The sequence below is a fragment of the Anas acuta genome, chromosome 2 (genome assembly GCF_963932015.1).
Source record: "Anas acuta chromosome 2, bAnaAcu1.1, whole genome shotgun sequence".
Classification (NCBI taxonomy): Eukaryota; Metazoa; Chordata; class Aves; order Anseriformes; family Anatidae; genus Anas; species Anas acuta.
Genome location: NC_088980.1, coordinates 21,371,908 through 21,393,886, shown reverse-complemented (window position 1 = coordinate 21,393,886; position 21,979 = coordinate 21,371,908). Strand labels below are relative to the sequence as shown.

The 21,979-nt window shown below is 35.9% G+C and overlaps 1 protein-coding gene across 2 annotated transcripts in view; it reads left to right on the top strand.

Moving 5' to 3' along the window:
* LOC137852257 (macrophage mannose receptor 1-like) overlaps positions 1 to 20,484 on the top strand; it is a 59,653-nt gene extending 39,169 nt beyond the window's left edge. For both annotated transcript variants that reach the window (XM_068673812.1, XM_068673814.1), the window contains exons 16-30: positions 547 to 588; positions 709 to 872; positions 2,048 to 2,115; positions 3,271 to 3,371; positions 3,888 to 4,030; positions 4,773 to 4,887; positions 6,756 to 6,925; positions 8,838 to 8,940; positions 9,799 to 10,028; positions 11,048 to 11,213; positions 11,950 to 12,102; positions 14,659 to 14,775; positions 16,725 to 16,892; positions 19,751 to 19,804; positions 20,137 to 20,484. In XM_068673812.1, coding sequence (XP_068529913.1) covers positions 547 to 588; positions 709 to 872; positions 2,048 to 2,115; positions 3,271 to 3,371; positions 3,888 to 4,030; positions 4,773 to 4,887; positions 6,756 to 6,925; positions 8,838 to 8,940; positions 9,799 to 10,028; positions 11,048 to 11,213; positions 11,950 to 12,102; positions 14,659 to 14,775; positions 16,725 to 16,892; positions 19,751 to 19,804; positions 20,137 to 20,387 — 2,045 coding nt within the window. In that variant the 3' untranslated portion in view covers positions 20,388 to 20,484. The remainder of the gene's footprint in view (positions 1 to 546; positions 589 to 708; positions 873 to 2,047; positions 2,116 to 3,270; positions 3,372 to 3,887; positions 4,031 to 4,772; positions 4,888 to 6,755; positions 6,926 to 8,837; positions 8,941 to 9,798; positions 10,029 to 11,047; positions 11,214 to 11,949; positions 12,103 to 14,658; positions 14,776 to 16,724; positions 16,893 to 19,750; positions 19,805 to 20,136) is intronic.
* Positions 20,485 to 21,979: the final 1,495 nt, after the last annotated feature.

Below are 21,979 nucleotides of genomic sequence, written 5' to 3'. Positions count from 1 at the left end.
CCAGTTAATTTCTTGGGAGCATATCTTTTTCCAGTAGGATATTTTCTATGGAATTTTTTAAGAAGCTCTTTCTTCTCAGAGAAGATGGAAACAACATTAGTAGCTATGGCACCATGGAAGAAGATAACACAGCTTCATTCCTGCTATTTCTCGTTTAATCCAGAGTTCTTGTATACAAGACCTGGGGAAAGGAGGGAGGGGAAGATACAGGGCAGTCTTGATAGCGTTAATGCTTTGGGACAGGAGGTTTTCAGCATCCATCAAATACCAAATATAATTACTCAAATCAGGCAAATTTCAAAGTAGTTCATAATAGCTTGTGCTTTAGGAGTATCTTATATTTAGAGCCTCAAGGAATAAGAATATGTATTTAAAAATACATATTTTTAAATGGCCAAAAAAAGATGTGGGCAACTTAGTTCCCTCTAGATTTTGTTAAAACCATAGCTAACACTAAAATTCAATGTCAAGAGAAAATCTTGCCCATGAGTCATGGTAAACACTTTCTCTTACGGCAGTCCTAATAAATATTTTTTTTTCTTACAGGAGCAAGTGTAAAGCCTGAACCAACAGAATCTCCTGCACCCAGTAAGTGTTATTGCTTATACTCTTTGTGTGTGTGTTGTTTAAATGCATTTTTAATATTCTGTTAATGAGAATATCTTGTACCTCAGGAGCAATATAGTTAGCTTAGTATTTATTTTACAGAGTACACAACTACTGAGGATGGATGGATTATACATGAAGACAAACATTATTATTTCAGCACAGAGAGTGTTCCTATGGAAAAGGGTCGTGAATTTTGCAAAAAGAACTTTGGAGACCTTGCCGTCATTGAGAGTGAAAGTGAAAGAAAGTTCCTCTGGCGATATGTAAGAAAAATCACTAGTATTATGGAATAAATTATCCAGAACAAGTGATTGTGGTCAGAAAACCTTTTCAACCTGCTGTACTTCCTACAAGTTTTATGAAAGGGAAGTCAGTGAAATTCCAATAACATTAAGCCAGATGAAAATGAAGGACAAATCCAAGTCTTTTTTTAGATTGTTTCCTATCTGAAACAGGGCCTAGGTTGGTCTAGGATTTTTTATAGAAATAACCACAGTAAGCATTAAAGAAATCCTTATCCACATTTAAATTATACAACGTGGTAGTTACAACATGTTATCAGAGTATTATAGAATCATAGGTTTTCCTGTGTTTGAAGGGAACCAAAAAGATCAAGTCTGTTATATCTAGCTGTGACTGCTTATGTGTTAAGGTAAATCTTAATGTTTAATTTTAATTAATCTGTGGCTTCATTTTAGCAAGAAGTATTATAATCTTGAGCTACAGTTCTGTAATGCAGGTGAGTTAACTGAAAGTAAAGGTCAGCAGGAAAACTCAAAGTAACAAATCAAAACCAGCTATTAATTTACATGCAACTCTCAGAAGACTGGCTTTTGAGCTTGTCAGTGTATCTGAGATGTAGTCTACCTAGCAGCCTCTTTTTGGTCCTCAGACTTCCTTTTGCCTCTTCCTATGGAATATAATTATGAGGGAAGAATCTGAGTCACAGATTATGGGCAAAGAGTTTTTAAATGATGTTTCCTAGGTGACTGGGTGTTAGTTGTTGGTTTGCTGTCTTGAGACCAACTTGTTTAAATCATCAATATCCTTAAAAGTCAGATTTGAACTACTTAAATCTTTTATTGAACTGGCTGAAAAGTGTCAGTGAGATGACACAAGAGCCTATATTAATTGATTGTAGGAGGGTTCATGTCTTGCAAGGTATTTGTCAGATGACATCTGCTACAGAGGTTGTGCAAGATTTGATGATTTCACTGACTTTCAAGTAAGAAATGATGATATAGTAACAAAACTATTTGGCCAATGTTGATGTTGTCTGAGGACTGTCAGCTGTGAGCTGCTTTAACTTTAGCACTGTAGCTAGAGAATATAGTAACTCATAACCCCTGTTAATAAATAGTTTATTACTCATTATTAACATAACGGATTTCTGTGATAAAAAGAGGAAGTGTATACAATTTTAATCGTTATATTCTAGATCTTGAAAAACGGCAAAGAGGATGCATATTTCATTGGTTTACAACTGAGTGTTGATCAAAAGACAAGGTAGGTCAATGAGAACTATCAAGCTTGCATTGTGCTTTGAAATCAAGAAAGAAGAAATCTACTGAGCAGAGAAAAAAAGATGAAATGCTTGTATGAAATTGTGGCCTATCAAAGTGAATGAGAATGTTCTTGTGTTTTACTCTGAATTCCCTGGGATTAGTATTTCATGCTTGATGGGTTTGCTTATGAAGGTTGTAAAAATGTATTAAATATATCACAGTGCATCATTATATTTAATCGGTTTTATTTTGAATCCCGCTTCTGTTGTTAGGCATACTCACCCTACTAATAATATTATTTTATATTTTTTATAGAATGAAAAAAGCTTGTTTTGAATTTTGCCCTGATCTGTTGACTGCCTTGCCCACACTCCAGTAAAATATAGCTAATATAAGGAATTAAAAAAAAAATAAAAATTCTGTGTTGATACTAGTGATTTTTTTTTTTTTCTTTAAGAAACGATCAAATCCTTTTATAGTCACCATAAGATGAGTGCTTAAGTGATGTAACTGGTGTGTGTGCCTAAAGTTATAAAGGGTTCTCTGGGCATTTCTCTCAGTTGCAGTCCAACAGGAATGTATCTTTACATTAATATTTGATTGCCTGGCTATAATTTTTTTCTTGACAGTTTAATCTACATTGATGTACAACTTTTTCAGTATTTCTATTTTACCTTGTGGGGAGGGAAAATTGTCACAGGAATTGCCTTGTAGGTGGTTTGTCATGACCTCACAATTTTTCCTCTGCATGGGGGAATGATCAAACATTTGGCTAGTGTTATGCCTAGTATCTCTGATCTCTGTAATAGGCAAAATGAATGTATGACTTGGAGAGAAATGGTGAGCACCTGGGCTCCCTCATGCTGAAATAGTGTCTGGCTTTCATGTTGGCCTAAATGGTGATTCTGGTTATTATTCCATTGGCTGCAAATTGTCAGTGTGTTGTATAAACCCAGAGTAAGCACAGCTTCAACACATATGCTATGTCTTTGCACAGAGAGTAAGTTTAGTGCAATTAGCAGGGAGGCAAATTGGTCAAACAGTGCACCTTAAACTGTGAGAAGCTTTATTAAACGTTGCAGAATAACTTTTTTTTCTAACATAGAAGCAAACCTACTTATATGTTAAAGTGTTTTGTTGAATTGTTTTTCTTAAGCTGGATGGATGGCACCCCAGTGAATTATTTGGCATGGGCACCACATGAACCTAACTTTGCAAATAATGATGAAAACTGTGTAGTCATGTATAAGAATTTAGGTGAGTTCTGTGTCATTGTTCCTGAATTTCATTGTTTGTGTGTTTGCGTCATAACTTTTTTCTTCTGAGAGGTGAGAGGTACCCATTCTCTTTTTTTTTTTTTTTTTTTGTTCTTTCATGAAATGCTGTAGTGGAAGACCATACTATTGTACTATAATTATTATACTTAAGACTTGTGTTCCTGTGTTTATCTGAAATCTAACATGAGGAAGCTCTAATAGAGGTCTGTGGTTATTATACAGCAGTTTTATATTTTTTTATTAAAATTGGCCTAATACGCCACTACAAAATTGATATCTCTAGTACCTATTTCTACACTGCTTTCAACACCATAATTAAGGTGTGTATGAAGTGGTGTATTTATCCTAGATTCTGTTACAGAATGAAAATAAACTGTGAGACTTTTAGGATTTGATCTTGTCTCTCAACTTTTTTTTTTAGAATGAATGAAATTGTTTTTGATTTAAACAATGCTGACTGTGGTGTCATACAGTTCCCCATTTATCTTACATTCAGGATTTTGGAATGATATAAACTGTGGTTATCCAAATCCCTACATATGTGAAAGGCACAACAGCTCCATAAACTCAACAGTTCCTCCAACAACATTTTCAACTCCAAGAGGATGTCATCCAACTTGGCTTTCCTTTCAAAACAAGGTACCATAACAAATAAAGAGCATGTTGGATGTTTGGCAGAACATTAACTAGAAAGCAAAGGAATGATTTAATACTACTGTTTCTTATTAGAATAAAATATTGTTTGTTCCAGAGAGCTGGTTGTTGCCTACGCACTTTGCTTTATTTGCCCATCCACTACTTTGCTTTTTAACACTTCGTTAGAAGTGGTATATAAGCATATTTATTGTAATTTATGAAAATCATTCTCTAGCCATCTCTTCAAACATTTTGATATGATTTTCCTAAAGAAATTGGAGAGTTCTTGAAGTATTGACACTTTGATCTTCTGTTTTAACCAAGTTATAATGTTCTTTCAATACTGAATGTATTTTGTCTTTCTTGACTTTAACACTGTGATATGTTTTGTAGAGTTAAATTAAAAAAGAACAACAAGAAACAAGCAGACTAATATCAGTCATGCAGAATTTACCAATATTAGTTGACCGTTTATAAAAGTCAGTTTTGCTTGTTTTTATTTAGCAATTTCAGATCAAATTTATTATATGTCTTGTTTAGCAAAACATTTTCTTGAAATATTAAATTTTTATGTAGAAAATGGACCAGCACAAAAAGCTTGCTTTAAGTTGAATGTGTTTTTTTTCTAGATAAATCTGTTATTTTACTGCCTTTTCTCCATCCATCTTTGCTTGAAGCAGTGATTTTCAATCTGTAAGAGGTGTTGGAGTAAAGATAATATATGGAGAATTTGTTCATGTTTTAGTGTTACAAAATATTTGGATCTACAGAAGATGAACGTGTCACTTGGCATGCTGCACGAACAGCTTGTATGAATTTAGGAGGAAACCTGGCCACTATCTCTAATGAACAAGTGCAAGGTACTGTAATTAGTTCTGTAGCAACTAGATGAAATGGCATTTAATCTTTACAGGATGCCTGTTGTATTTGTATAAATATGGGCAGCATTTGAATGATGTCTGCACATCTGATTTGGGTTCCAAAATATAAAATATTTAGAAATTTACAGTGAAATCTACACATGAATATACAGAATTCTGATGTTGGCTTAGATATGCATGTATATTATCTTGGCAGCCAAAGTAATGCTTTGTCTGCCAGCTGGACCCAGCACGATCCTTTCCAAGTGATGTAGTTTCACTAGGTGGCATTAACTCGCTGCATGTCTTTCCATATTACCTCAAGAAGAAAACCTTTGGGGTTAGAATTTACTGTGTCTGGGCAGTTTGGGGCAGAGGTTTGACTGCTCATACACCTACCCACAACTCAAAGCACAGATGTTCTTCTTTTCACTATAGAAGCTGATTTGAGTGATCGGAAGAGCCACATCGGTGACTGGGGGAGATGAGCAGAGGGAAATTACCCCACATTTCAGTAAACATGGCACACATTCAAATTAAAAATTGGGAAAGATTTTAATAGATGGTAATAACACCTTCTTTTTAGCAATACTGTTTTTTACTTTTATACTGCAGTGATGAGAAACAGATGCTGCACACCACAAACTGTTTGTGAACTTAAAAGAACATACTGAAAAATCAACTACTGTAAAATAAATCATTGTTGTAGTCTGAGCAATTAACAAGATTAAATTTAGATTACTAACATGACTTTAGCACTACTGACATTTTCCACATGTGAAGACATGAAGAATCAGATTTTCACTTTTCAAACATATTTAAATCCTTATTTGACATAACCTGCAGAAAAGTTTTCTCAGGTAGTTCATGCACAGGGATAGAATTCTAGATAAAAGAGAAATGACCAATAAAGCTGTTAGCACAATACTATTGTTATTACAGGCAAGATATAAAGGCTTCAATTCCTGTTACAATTTCTGGCAGACTGACAATATTAACATTTGGCAAAGAAATCTATAGGTCTTATTCCTGGAAAGGTAAGTAAGTTGCATTCATTTTAAAAGACTAAGGCCAGGTGAATGGTTGATAGAGCAGACAGCAATATAAAAACGAGTGAGCTCTTAATGTTGACTAGCAATTGGCAAAAGCCGTGATATATTTATTTAGCACAGTGTTTGATATGCTGTGGTTTAGTGGGTTGATAAATACCAGCTGACCTGGCCTGCTCTGTTTTTGAGGTAGCCACACTAAGATGCACAAGAACCTTCCTGGATTGTGCAAAGCTGTGGTAATTGATTCACTTGTGATAAACAGTTCTGTTGAAACGCATTTTAAAGCATCTCTCTTGTGTATTCTGCTCCCTGTTATGGCAGTACCGGCTGTTGCCCAGGTATTCCTTTGTAAGGGGAAACACATTTGCTGTTACAGCTGCAGATGCACAAGTGGTTGGTGCTCAGTTGTGTTGTCTGTATGATGCCACAGTGGCATAACCACACTGGTGAAATTATCAGAAATGTGTGGAATCTACATGGCTTTATATTTCTGTATCAGTTGTAGGGCTGAGATTTAAAAACGCATTGAGACATTTTAAAAAGCATTCCCGTCATGCTTTGGGGATTCATCCCTGTACCAGGTTAGATAAATAGCTGAAGTGTCTAGCACAAAGCAACAGCTTTATATGTGATTCCCTGTTTATTAAACTAAAAAAGTCAATTCCTTTTCATCTTATGTGTTTGTGTCATCAACAATAAATTGTTCTGTATTTCAGAAAAATACTTAATCTCTCAGAGGCCTTACACCTGAGTTCGTTTACCGTTCATTAAAAGTATTTTTTTTTCTTTCTCTCTCTCCCTTTTTTAAAACTATAGCTTTCCTCACCTTTCATATGAAAGATTTTGTTACTGACACATGGATTGGATTAAATGATATAAATCATGAACTGAGGTTCCTCTGGACAGATGGAACAGGAGTTTACTTTACAAACTGGGCTAAAGGCTTTCCATCAGGACATATGGGTTTCTACTCATATGATGGCCAGGTAAATAGCAATCACAAACCAACTTCTGAAATTTGTTTTTAGATTTATTCGCTGGGATTTGAGATTTTACTGCTCGACTTATTGGTTTCTTGATTGCTATGATTACTTACCTATCTAAAGACTTTAATAACAGCACTATCCTCACTGTTGTTTTTCTTTGTTCATTTTTTTTCCTCCCAGAAACCTGGCATTTTTAAATTGTTATTTAAAGTGTTTTACATGGTGCCACATATCTCATTGATAAAATAGTCAATTACAATCCTTCTTATACATGTCACACAAATCCAAATAGAGTGAAGGGCTCTGAACTGTATTAGCTCTTGATGGGATCTGTAGAGTGCTCATACAAAGATTACTTTCAGATTTCAATTCTCTGTGTCCACGAAGGCTGCATAGCACCTCTGTTTGTCCTGCCTTTTCTAATTAATACACATTTGAAACAAGACGGTGGGATTCCTGCCTTGTGACATTGCCCCAAAAATGCACTGAATGAGTGCATTCTCCTAGTCCCTTGACCATAGTTGTGCCTGAACTTTGAAGGTTTCTCAGTTGGCATGCAGATTGCAAGAATCATTTACAGGAAAACCTTCCCTACTGTACATTCAAGCAAAATTTGTCATTCACATTTGCAGGAAGGATATGTTTCTGTAAAAAGTTAGCCATTCAGGCTTTATTGGGGGGGGGGGGATGGGGGGGGAAGAGCAAAACACTTCCTCTATTTGTCATGCAAACTGACTTGATAGATCATAGAGTCCTTCTCTTTAATCTTACATATTTATAACTTACAGCTGTGCTATGGAACTACAGCATGTTACAACACTAGCTATACATTTCTCTTGAATGGAACTCTCACCATAGAAGTCTTAGTTTTATGTACAAAGTCCTTTTCCTTTTTTTGGAAGCATCACCTCTGAGCTTATTATCCCTAATGGAGGAGGAAAATCTGGGACAATAAAAATAGAAAAGCAACTTTAAAATGTTACTTTTGGAAGGAGCAATATATTTTTATTTTTTATTTTTTGGTGAAAACTAGCAGGGTTTCTATGAAGTAATCTGTGAAAACTTGTAAAGCCCCTATTTTATAAATTTTAAATTTATTTTTACTTGACCTCAACAAAATAAGAAGTTGTCACAGTTAATACAAAGTTCTATGGAACTTTTCAGTTGGAAAGATTTAAGCCTTAATGTATTTCACTTGCAAGTCACGTTTTTCTCTGTGCATCTCCTCCTGGGCAGCAAAAATCACTAACAAAAAAATAAGCATGAATGTTCCATTGCACAAAACCATTTGTAAACAAAAAGCCTTCTGCATTAGTCACTCTTCATTCAAAATGTGCTAGCATAAATTCTAGCCATTGAGTCCATGTAAGAGAAACTGAAATGTACAGCACACTCTAAGGGTGGTATGCACAGATAAGTGGCTGACTATGAGTACGAGCAGCTGTAATTTTGCTGTTTGTGTGCTGTTACAACTTATAACAATAGGTTTAAATAAGGGACTCTGATATATCAGAAATCATTGCCTTTTTTTTTTTCTTTTTTTTTTTTTTTTTTTTTTCCCTGGAGCAAAGATAAACACTCTTTTCTACAAAAGTTCATTTAATTTCTCCTTAACTTGTTTGTGGTTTTCCTTCTCTCCATGTTGTATGCCCGGAGATGGGAGGATGCCAGAATTTCTTTGGTTTGCCTATTCACCCCAGTGTTGTGCAAGATAGAGCAACAGTAACAAATTTGAGAAGTACAAGAGGAACAGAAACTCTATGCCATTAAAAACGTATACTATTCAATATTACAAGGATTGGAGAGTAAAACTACAGTATTATTTTTGTCTGAAGATGTAAAAGGGGGACAAAAGTTTCTTATTTGCATTTTCTAGTTATTTGTAACTGATCTTGTATCTTTTTGTCCCAAGGCTGATTGTGTTGTCATGAGAAACAATCCTGTTAAGGAAGCAGGGAAGTGGGCTGATGAGAGCTGTGATAACAACAGAGGATATATATGCCAAATTAATGCAGGTACTTACTTGTTTTTTCTTTTAAAATATAATCAAAGCTCATGAGTTTTCGGGCTTTTGCTTGGTTGTTAAATGCTGTGTTTCAACATCATTTCACTCAATAAAAATACATCCACAAATTGTTTTTCAGGCAGGAACATAAGGGTCACATTTGTCAGACCAAAGGTCCAGTCTCAGCAGACTCTTCCCAGTAACTGCCATGTTATTAACTTCCTGAGCTGGAATCTGTAGCTTCATCTTTGTGTTTAGTATGACCCTTAAAATGAAAATTTGTTGCATGATTTTGTCTGCCATTTTCTGAACATGTTGGCTTTCAGAAGCCATTCTTTTTCTGGAAAAGAATGAATTGTACACATAGCATGAACAATCTGGAGTGTGAATGTTGCTCATCCATGTTGAACTTGATTTACTCTAATTTACCTCTAGAAATTAAATTAAAACCAGTGAAAACCTGGATTTAAATATCAGATTGATTTGTAAGGGCTGGTCTGTTATGGAGTTTTCCTTTTCTCTGGCAAAAAATGAAAAATCTGTCCAAAACAGCCAGTCTCTGCAAAACACTTCTATTGAAGAAAAAAATATTAAAGAAATCGTGGCCTATGCTAATCCATTTCAGTAATACTGTGTTATACAGAATGCTCCTTTAGTCCATGTTACAGATTGCTTTAATTAGCTCCTTTCCTTTCAACAGTTCTGTATTTGATTTTTATTACTGATGCTGGCTTAAAGAATTGCACATCCAACCCATGCTGGTCAGGGAATATGAAATCAAGAAAAGAGGCAGGTTGCTTTATCCTATTTGCAACTGCAGCCAAATCATAATCACCTTTAGAACAAATATCTCTCCTTTATTTTGCAGACGCTGAGCTTCTCCCTTCTACAAGTACAGACCCATCAAGCATTTTCCGTTATGGTAACAGTAGTTATTTGTTCATCCATACCAAAATGAAATGGGAGGATGCACGAAATAACTGCAGACGTGATCAGTTTGATCTTTCCAGTATCTTAGACCCCTACAGTCATTCGTTCCTGTGGCTAAAGATATTAAAGTATGGGGTGCCCATGTGGATTGGACTTAACAGTAATGTGGTAAGAACATCAAACTGGCTGAACGTGATGCTGCTCCTCTTATGGACAACTTAGAAAATGCAAAATCTTATTATCTTGTTTTACTTTTAGCTTGTTAGTTAGTCTTGGTCCTAAATATTTTTATGTATTGTCAGATTTAGAGGTTGGGGTCTCCTCTTCCATTACTCCGATTAAATTGTATAGAGTAGACATATTTTTCACGCTTGTTTTATGACATTAAACCCTGTGAACTTCCAAACAATACATTTTAGGCTGGAATTTGGAAATATTTCTTTATAGTGCAACGTTTGCTTTTTGAGATAAAATCCACAAATTTTAAGATGTACAGTGAGAATCACTTATTCTAAATAACAACATTTATTTTTCAGAAATAGTTAATTGTTTAATTCATTTTATTTTACTTGTCTGCCCTGTCCTAGTTCTTTGATACATTAATACTTTCTGGATATTAAAATGCAGCACCTTTTCTGCTTGGCACAGGTTCTAGTCATGCATTCCCTCCATTTGGCTGTGCACATGAAAGAAATACAAATTAGTGAACATAATACACTCCTTTTTAAATAAATAAAACATCCCCCAAACCTAATCAACTGAATGATTCCATAAAGTTCACAAGCTTAGGTGGGAGATAATTCAGTTTTTAAACGTCCTTTAAATATTTAAAAATAAAAATTTTACATTTCTTGCAAAGTGGGGGAAAACAAAAATTACTAATCAGAATTTCACTCCTAAAAATATTTATGTGAAATGATTGCAACCAAATTAACAGTTTTGTTAAGTTCAAAATTAATTCAATGTCACTTCCTCTGCATTTCATTTTACTGAAAAGCATTTGTTGCTCTGCTGTATTTCTCAATGAGCAGCTGCTTGTCACAACATAAATTTAAAAGTCTGAGCAATTTGCATTTGTTATCGATTTCTAAATGAAAACTTCTGGCACAAGCATCTACATAGACATTTGACTAACAAAGAAATGGTTAATGCTTAGGGTTTAATCATTCCTGTTGTTTTGTTTTTAGACTAATGGACGTTATGAATGGATTGATAACTGGAGAATGAAGTATACTAAATGGGCTGAAGGGGAGCCAAAGCAGAAAATAGGCTGTGTCTATCTAGACATTTCTGGAGCCTGGAAGACAGGATTCTGCAATGAAAGTTACTTCTCTGTTTGCAAAAAGAATGATGGTAAGAACTTGAATTGAACCATTGTAATTACAATGACGAACTGTTTAGAGTTCATTGTGCTGGGTGGTATGCTAATATATATTTAGATGCCGTGTTTCATTTAAAGAACTAAATAGATGAAGTGATTAAAATTTAATTAGTTTGAATGGGGCTGCTTTAAAATGAAGGCCAACACTTACTAACAAAGCTAGATTTACTGTTAATAGCCATCATTTTACATTATTAGTTATATTGTTCAATTTTATTCCAATATTGTGTAAACATGTAAAAACAGCAGTCTTCAAAAATCCAAATGTAATGTATGTAGTCACAATGGTATGGTGTTGAGGGAGGAATGGCTGAATGACCAAGACATAAACTTACAACAGTGTTTACTCATAGCAGCTTTCCAGGTTTTCCCTTTATAACTGAGTAACAAATTATAGGTAGTACTGAAATTTTCAAGGACACTCCTTCAGGCCTCCTCTTCTGTTTTTGATCTGAAACTCACATTGCTCTCATATGATAATGCATTCTGCATTCCATGATAGTAGGTCCCAACCTGTATAATTAGTCATTTGGTCATATGGCTCCTAATTCAGCAAAAAGTCAGCTGTGATTGTGGGTAAAGAGTAGAGCTCAACTTAAGAATGTGTCAAAAGATAATAGAAATATTACCCCCTCTCTCTCTCTTCTCCCCCCTCCTCCTTCTTTCCTACCTTTCTTTCTTCCTTACTTCCATCTGTCATTTTGATAGTTCAAGCTCCCACTGAGCCCCCTCAACTTCCAGGAAAGTGCCCTGAATCAGAAGGACACCAGTCATGGATCCCTTTTCGAGGTCATTGCTACTACATTGAATCTTCATCTACAAGGAACTGGGCACAGGCATCTTTAGAATGTCTTCGTTTGGGTAAGTATCTTCGATCAAAATCACATCTTTCCGACATGCTTTTCCTCCTGTGGGAAGCTGAACATGGGGTGTGCATTTTGTGACTTTGAGGGTGGTCCAAGTGTTAGCCCACAGCATAGTTCAATGCAATTATTGCCTTAATTTTGAGGAAATGGAGCTACTGTCTACCTCTGGCACACACCGTCTTTCATGTACATGTATATGGCACCGGGCATTATAAGAAATGCGTGGCCTGCAGTGAAGATCACTAAAATGGAAACTAGGTCCTTTTACCCTGCTAGGAGGTAGTCGAGCTCATGTGTAGCAATTACTAAATCTTGTTTTAATGACATTTTTTACATTTGCATTTCCAATCTGATTTGCCCCTTGATTATTGCAGTTTTATGCCACTGGAATGAAAAAGTTACAGCTGTCTAGGCTGGATAATGTATTAGTCAGCTAGGGCTGTTGTTTCATTCTTGCAACTTCCTTCCTTGGAAAAGTGATGTAAGGTTCATTATGCCAGACTTGATATGTCAATAGTATTGATGTCTGTAGCACTGGTGGCTAAGTGACTTAGGTGTTTAGCCTCCTAGTAAAGTATGCAGAGACCTCCTTACTTCAGTCAGTGGAACTAACTACATATTATTCTTCACCTGAAGTATATTTTGACATTTGGTCCGATGAATTGTACACAAAACTCCACTGAATGGATTGTGTATGTCTCTGCTGGCAATAAACCTACCAGTGAAATGCCTGTCAAAGTACAGACACTGGAGTTGGATAAGAAGAATCTCACTCTTTCTGCTGGTAGTCAAGTTCTTTCTTGGGTTCTCAGGAATTAGTACATTACCAGCTTTAGTTTGAGAAACTGTAGTATTTCTGAGGGAAGGCTAAGTTTTGGTATGGGTTCTTTAAATCTTATTATATTCTCCACATCAAGATTTGCATAACATTTGGATGAAGATGTAGCCCTCCTTTGGACACTCTCTAACAGTTTTATGTCATTCTTATATTGTGGTGCCCAAAACTGCATGCAGTGCCTGAGGTGAGGCCACGGCAGGGCAGAGCAGAGCAGGACAATCCCCTCCCTGCCCCAGCTAGCTACGCTGTGCTCAATGCACCCCAGGGTACCCTGTCCTTTTTGGCTGCCAGGACACACTGCTGGCTCATGTTCAACTTGCCATCAACATGTCTTGGTGAGTTTCGTGCCTGGACACTTGGACTGATGCTGTCCTGCGACAGTGCTAGGAAGGACCAGAACAGGATGTCCTTTTCCTAAGTCCATAATTTGAATTCTTCCCTTTCCATTGTGCCTCTTTGCCCCTCTGGGCTTGTGGGGAATGACCTTTGATGGGCTGATGGCTCCTTTGATGAGCCTGGAGTAGACAAAGAAGGGTACTAAGTGGGGTCCCTCCTCCTTGTCTCTCTGTACTCCTTTGTGGATGTGCGGAGGATCTTTTTACAACAAACATAACAGTAAACAAACATCTGAATCATTCAGCAAAAGAGGAACCACTAAAAAAACATGAAGACTGTAGTGAAAAAAAGAGGAACATTCCATGTTCTCCTGTATTCTGCTGTCCCTACTTGCACTCTGGGTTTTGTTTGCAGTTGGGCATTTTCCAATTATATCTCGTGCATAGTAGAATTCTGAACCATAGTAGAATTTATCACTAGATCAGCTGTGATGCTGTGATCCAAATTACTTCTATGTTTTCACTCTCTGTAACTGTGACTTCTTTATCTGAAGAAAAACACCTTCGAAAATTCAACAGCCCAATCAAAACAGTGGATTGTCAAACACAGCTGTTGCTATATACCTATTGACTGGATTTCAGTGTCACACAAGATAAGTGAGGATGCTCTTTACCCAGTATGCCACTCCATACAAAGTTGTGTAGCTCATTCTCTCTGCTGGCACACTGCAGGCTCCATGCTGTGACCTCTTGTCTGCTAGAGCATCAGACAGAATGAATCATTATAGCAGAATGCATAGTGTTGCATGTGGATGACTAACAAGGTATGACACTATCTGGACAACAGATGATCAAAATGAACTTTCTTTTTTTTTGATGGGTACAATAAGAATGTAGGAAAATAAACATGACCTATTTGAAGAGTTACACTAATGATTTATGCTTCAGAAAGCCAGCAAGTGTGCTTGCTATATGTGATCTATACATAGGAACAGAAAACATGTAATCATCAATATGTAAAATTATATTGCACACAGACTAAAGGTATAGCTACTGTTTACTAAAAAGTTGTAATTTTGTTTAGAGACATATTTATAGTAAAACATCAGTAGAAGTTTATACTGGATAACATATTCGCCTGTTGTGTTGTTTCTTAAGTTGTTAGCTGCGTTGCTATTTCCCAGTGAATGAGAAAACAGTGAACAGTGCTAGTGCAATGTTATGAAAATGGTAAGAAATACCTAAGTGACAGTACAAGCTTGGAATTTGGCACAGATAATCAGTAGTGAAAATAAGACTGACATCTCACAGGATAACAATAATGCATTCCAGTACGAAACTTACATCTCTAAGAGATTTTTCTCTTTTTGTGTTGCAGGTTCTTCTTTGGTATCAGTTGAAGACTCAGCTGAGGCCAGCTTTCTGACATACGCCATTGAACCACTTGAAGGGAAAACATCAACTTTTTGGACAGGAATGTACAGAAATGTGGATGGTAATTTCTTTTCTTTTGACATCTTTTTGTTTGGTGAATAATTGTTACAAGCTGTTTGATGTGGATGTTTAAAATTTCATGTTACACTTCTTTAATAAATATCATGGGAAATTAGAAAAGGTTGTAGGGTCATGAAATGAAACCGGTCAATTGTAACCAAGTAGTAACCAATAACGTATAACAGAAAGACCATGCTCAGAAAGCTCGTCTTAAAGCAAGAAAAGTACTTCACAACAAAGTAAAGTTCACAGGCGCGTATAGCAGAGCATAAACAGGACTATGTTGGAAGTTAAACTAAAGTCAAATGGTTCTCAAATGGAGAAACTCTAGGCTGATGTGTTTGTCACTCCAGTTTTAGAGAGAGAATAATGTTTCTAACATTACCTCCTGTCTTTGGAATCACCATCCTGAATGACTAATCTCCCGTCTTTAGTTGTGGCTGGCCCTCAGAACTTTGCTTTGAAGCTGGAATTGTTTCTGTCTTCAGAATTTTGTAGCGTAACTTTTTCTATTTTCTGCCTAACCTGTCAGAAAGGGAAGGAAAGAGACAGCAGACAGTAGGCTACTTTAATGAAATTACTGCTTATAAAAATAAATTTGCTTCTTTCTGTTTATTTATTGATAAAAATAATACTCAGTTATATAGTTACTTCTGTCTAATTGATAGACCTAAAGGCTACTTCAGTTTTGTGCTACTCAGGCTAAGACTCCAGTTTAACAATGGCTGAGACAGGACTGCAGAATGGTTCACAGAATCACAAAATTGTAGGGGGTTGGAAGGGACCTCAAGAGATCATCAGGTCCAACCTCCAGTTCATAGTGCTGCCTGTTTGTTTGCTTGTTTGTCTGAGTTTTGGATTTTTTTTTCCTACCATTGCCTGCTCAAATACTTCAATACACCACTTAAGGGGAAGAAAAGTATTCAATTATATTACCTGAATCTTAGACAGGAAACCGGAAAGTTGTCACCAGAGGAAAAAAGAATTTGAATAATAATTAATAAGTTGTAACACATCAAGAAAAGTTGAGATTTACTCATGCGATTGATTGATACAGAAAATAGTTTTGGAAAGTAGTTCTAGAGTACGTGTAAAACAATGCAGTTCCTACAGCAATCATAAACATGAGAGCAGCTACAGCAGGTATATGCCATTGTATAGCTATGTGGTATATAGCAACTGTAACTAAATTTAATGATTGTATCAAAATATCATACAGCGGAAAAAAGGCAGGTATTTAAAACTAAAACGAGTAAAAAATGAAGACTTATAAGAATAAAACAACTTTCATGCTGAAGCTAACCATTTGCTTATCCGAGTACAACTTAAAAGTCACATGGGGGACATTTGTTTTAAATAAATAATGCTATTAAAAGAAAGTAAAGGAAAAAAAAAGGAACAGGAAGGATGAAACAGAAAGTCCCAGCATACTTGAACAACAATGATCACAAGATTTTTAAAGCAGATCTTCAGAAATGAAAATTGTGTGTGCAAAGTCAGTGGGAAGGAGCAAAAACTGAAAACCAAATGTGAAAAATTAGACTTAAAAGGACTTTAGTGGGAGCTTTGAAAAGAGTTATATAAAATCTCCCTACATATTACTGAAATAAAGCACATTTTGGTGAAGATAAATTATGTGTTTATTTCAGGCATTTCTATAAACTGAATAAAAAATGTTGCTACACCAGTGCAATAAATTATGGGAACTTCATAACTTTGTAACTTTATTAGCCAGATTGGTCTGCAATTTCACCAAAACTGATGCTTTATCACTGGCATAATAAATCAAGGGCAACCATGATGTGTCAGGCCAAAAACCTAAATAGTCTAGTGGCCTGTCTCCAAGATTGGCCACAAGACTTCTTAGGAAGGCAACAAATGCAGAACAGGTGGCAAAGATGGAAATAAATACTATCTTGTTTCTTTCCATATTCAATGTTTCCCATTTAGGAGAATGGCTGTGGCTAGACAACACTGCAGTGAATTTTGTCAACTGGAATGTAGGAGAACCTTCCCCTCAACAAAATGAGCACTGTGTCGAAATGTATGCTAACTCTGGGTACTGGAATAATAACTATTGCTCTTCCTACAAAGGCTATATTTGTAAAAAGCCAAAAAGTAAGTGCTACATTTATAATTTTGTTTGATGTTTTGAGTATTCTTGTGTGCTAGTAGACGGCTTTTACACACAGTGAACTTCAGCTGGGTGTTTTGTGCTTTTACAAATGCCAAAGGAAGTACATTTGCATACCAACAGAAAGAAAGACTAACTCTTGCCAGAAAGAATTGCAGACTAGTGTTCAGATTCCTCAGAATTGTTTCAAAAAGACTGTTTTCCATTATTAACTCTTTCTAGTGTAGACATTTTACAAGATTGCCTGTCCTGTATTGATAATTGTTCAGTAATCACATTGTTAATACTGTGCTTTGCATACACAAATTAGTTCCATCTCTTTGAAAATATATTCCTCGGGGAATCCCTTCTCTACACAGGGAATACCCTTAGCTTATTTCCCTTTGGCAGGCTCATGTGTGTACTATTTGTGAGTATGAAGCAGTGTTTCTGTAAATTGACTATTCATGAATTGTAAATGAACAATTTTGGACCTTTTGTCTCTATATTGTCCTGTTTTGAGATGACGAATACGTGAAAAGCGAAACAAATAGCATAGCTTGAATGTACTAAACTGGAAGTGTCCTGAAATAGTAAAATGTGCACATTTGGCAGTAAGGGCATCTAGTGCATACATTTTCATAGAAGTCATGCTAATAGTCATGCTTACAGTATATTGCAATATCAAAAATCTACAGTTAGCAGCTGAAATATACCCACTTCCTCTACAAGACTGGATATGAGAGAAGTTTCTGCTATCCTTTCTATAAATTTGCTCTCTTGCCCGTTTTTACTGACTTACTCAGATACTCGTAATGATGACTGTATCTTGCACAGAAAATACCGCAGAACTGTCAGATATAGCCAGCCATTCAGATTTTACTTATCTGTCTTTTTACATTGTGATTGAAAAAAAGAAAAAGCAATTTGTTTTCATTCTTTAGTTGAAATAGTCTTAGCAGTAGATAAAAAGTATTACAATCAATGGCCATCATTCCTTTTTGACCATTCAGCTCTCCTCTTTGTTCTGGCATTATTATTCACCTGTTTCAATGCCGAGTCAGTTCAAGGACCTTAAACAGATGGAAGACAGTTACTTTTTTTAGAACTTGCTTCGGCCAGTCTAGAGCTGGAATGCTATGGAGTCAGCAAAGCGTCAGTGTCAGCGCAGGGACTGTCAGCTGCTCTCTCAGGGGCAGGACTCAGTTGAGTCTTACAGTGCTGTAGAAATGCAGCTCAGGTTGGTGGAATTTTGCTATGATAGTGCTCCATTTGCAGTGTTGAAAGGATGTATTGAATAGCTAAATGGAGTGTTAGAAGCATCATTTTATTTAGTTGCACTTTCTGTGCCTTGCTATGCTTGCTGTTTTCTGAAGAGACTGCAAATGCAAACCTGTGATTGAAGTTTTCTTGTAAAATAGATACTATTTGCTGTTCCACTTACTGAGGTAATTTTTACCATAGCAATTTTAAATTCTGTAGCTGGTCTATTATATAAATAATCTAACTTTGTTTTGTAAGTATGTAGGTACTTCAAAGAACTGTTCAACAGTTCAACAGGTGCTAGTTGACAGTGCTACAAAATAGTGGCTAGGAATATTATGTTCATTGCACCTCATTCTCACTTCTTAGAAATAACAGATTTGTACCAGTAAATATAATGCTTGTTTAACAAGTAGGTGAGTTTAAAGTGCAGTCATTTCATAGCAAAACCCAACCATGATGTGCATAATACACATGATCAGTGGAACACAACACTTGGTCAGCTAATAATTTTTGGCTGAAAAAAAATATCTAGGTTATTATATTCCACTTTTTCTCAGTCAAATGAAGCGATGCAGCCAGAGGATTATTTGCCAAATGTAAATTTTTTCCTCCTCTTTCTTGCCAAGACTGTCTTTTACACTGTGATTTCAGACAGAAGGTAGCATTATTGTCACAGAATCACAGAATGGTTGAGATTGGAAGGCATCTCTGGAGGCAAAGATCTGAAAGCATCCAAATAATTGTGTCGAGTTTACTTTAAAGATGTAGAGCAATGTAGGTTTGTCTCTAAATGTAAAACTAGTAGTGCTGACAGTCTAGCAGTGTTTTAGAAAATCTTTGGAAGCAAAGGTTGTTGGATTATTAATTAAATCAGACAACATAAGCAAGGAGGTTGGCAAAACAATTTAACTTCCTGGGTTCACCTTCATCAGAATGAAACTTTATGCATTGATTCAACATTTTAATTGTGTAATGGTTTTATGTGCACATAACAAAATGTGGATTTAATCTTTTATAATCACCTACTTTTCCCAGCAAACCAGATTTCATGGCCCAAATACTTAATTTTAAATGGACTACAGACATTTTAGTTTGGATATGATGAGTGCTAAGACATTTTGGAGTTCAGAAATGGATTCAGTTATCTGTGTAGGCTGGTCATCAAGGTCTCTTAGCAAACCAAATATATCACATTTGCTACATTTATATAGAATGACAAGTACAGCAAGAATTTATAATTGTATTCAGGATCATGTCTGAGCATCTCTGCCCTAATCATGTTTGAGCGTCTCTGCCCTGAAGAACTTTCTTGTGGTTTTTCAGCAATGTAGGGACTTGTCACCATGGCGGTTCATTGTTGCTTCTAGTAGTTGATATAAACACATACATAAGAGACAATAGCACAATAATCATCGTGCTGTGACTTTTGATAGGTATATGTGTGCTCCAAACCAAGGTGTATGGAGCATTTAGAGATCTGTATTACCATACATTTCTCAGAATATGATTTTTCACTATGTTTCAAATAATGTAATTAACATAAATAACAGAAAATACAATAATAACATCATTCTTTTTCAATGTTTTGAAACACCAGCAATTGAAATACCGCCATCAGCTGAAATGCCACCAGCTGAAATGCCTACAAAGGGTAAGAATATTTTCTTTCAGGTAGACAAAATCTTTTCCAGTGTAATATCATAAACAAAATAAATCTTATTCTGTATTATATATCTTACATTTTCTGATGTATCTGAGTACCAGCTCTGTTTCCTATGAGCATGTTAATACTTAATGGAATACAATGTACTCATGCATTGTTAGCCTTTAAAAAATCAAATAATTTTATTCTATTATCTCATTCTCTTATTATTTTGAAGCAAATTAAACACTTTGTCTTCAAACATAGTGGAAAAAAATTGCTTCCAGTGCTCAAATAGGAAGTGTAGAATAACCTCTTGATTTCTTTTTATTTGTTTTCAGCAATGACAAAGGATGAGAGGGCTCCTACTCTGAGCCATGGAAAAACAGGAGTTGTGGTTATTGTTGTCATCCTCGTCCTAGTTGGAAGCAGCCTTGTGGGCTATCTCTTCTACAAAAGAAGAAAGAATCGTTTGTCAACAAATGACAGCTTTGAGAACAATTTGTATTTTAATAGTGATGCTGTTCCTGGAACTAGTGACACGAAAGATCTTGTGACCAACATAGAACGGAATGAACATGCAACACTGTAATGTAATAAAATGAAATGTAATGTAATATGTAATGTAAAATGTAATGTAATAAAATAAAATGTGCCTTGTTTTAATAAAATTATGCAATTACAATTAAGCCAAAGCTATTTTTTCATGTGCAAATACTATATCAGCCACTTTCACTGTGTGCATAACATAGAGCAGTGTCTTTATACCGTAACCATTTTACGTTGTGTAAGATTTCAGACCTCATGATCTGAAGACCCATGCTGCATTAGAGATAATGCAAACTAATTATTAAATGGAACGATGAAATGGCTGCAATAAAGAAAGTGAAATTTAGGTAGATCCACTTGAGAAAGCTTCCAAGGTTTGAAGTTTCTGCACCAGATTCATTTCAAACCTACATTTCATGTCATAAGGGACAGATTTACAAGCTGTTCAGCAAACACTTCACTAACTCAGCCAGCTTTCAAGTACTCCTGGAGGCTTAACTGCAGCGGTAGTTGCTAAGTGACAAGTCTGTGTTTAGGCACATCCTCTTTGAACCAACAGATGAAAAAATCCTCTCATGACATAATTTCAGTTTCCAAAATTTCACACAACATAGAGAACCAAGAATTTACTTCTTTAGGCTAGGATTTGATCTGGTAAAATCTGTGGGCAGGCCTTTGAAATGGAAAAGTGTGGTTGGTGTTAATTGCCAGAGTTCTGGCTGGCCACAAGTGGATGTGTCTGGGAGAGGTGGTAAAGGTCATGGCAAAAGTTGCTTCTTATAAGGGCAGTTATTGAGGAGAGGAGGAACATTACCTATACATGTTCTGAAGGCTTATTGGAGTGCTGGGCTGTGGTGATCACATGTTGGTGCTGCTCTCCTATACCCTCTGAATAAATGGCATAGGTTTGTGAGGTGTGTGCTGGAAGTCAGGAACAATTTAGCTTTACCAATGTATCAGTTAATGCTGATTTGTTTCCTTTCTAGATCAGTTACAATTTATGGAAATCTTAGATTCCGAAGTGTGGAGTTTATATTCCTGACTTTTGCAAATCTTGTAAAACGCAAATCATACATGATTCTTCACATGCATAAAAAGATGTGTGAGATTTAATTTTGTGGTTTCATATTTTGTTCCATGAAATAGACAGTAAAATTAGATTCTTTAAAAAAAAAAAAACAGTTTTACATTGTATAGTCTTGACAATGTAAGACTGTAACAAGATAAAATGGAGATGATCTGATCCTGGAGACATTCCGTCCTAAGCTGTTATCTTCCTGAATTTGTCTGTGGATTATGTGCTCAAACAATGCCAGCTGAGTGATCTAGAAAAAAATCTGGAATTATATATGTATGCAGGTAAGATGGGGAAATTTGTTCTGGAGTGCCCTTTCTCCTTCTGCTCTGCTCCCTTTCTCCAGGTATTTCCTTGTCTCTGTTCCTTCTGCTGTCTCTTTTTTCAATGCACAGCTGTTGGAGCATGTCTTTTCAAGCATTAGTACTTCTAATGGTCCTTCATCCCACCTGTTGGGGTTCATGAACCAGAAACTTCATAACTGGTTAATGATGTTGAAGGTGATGCCATTTCAACTAAATGGTTGAAACAGAAAGCTATGTCAAACGGGCAGTGAAATG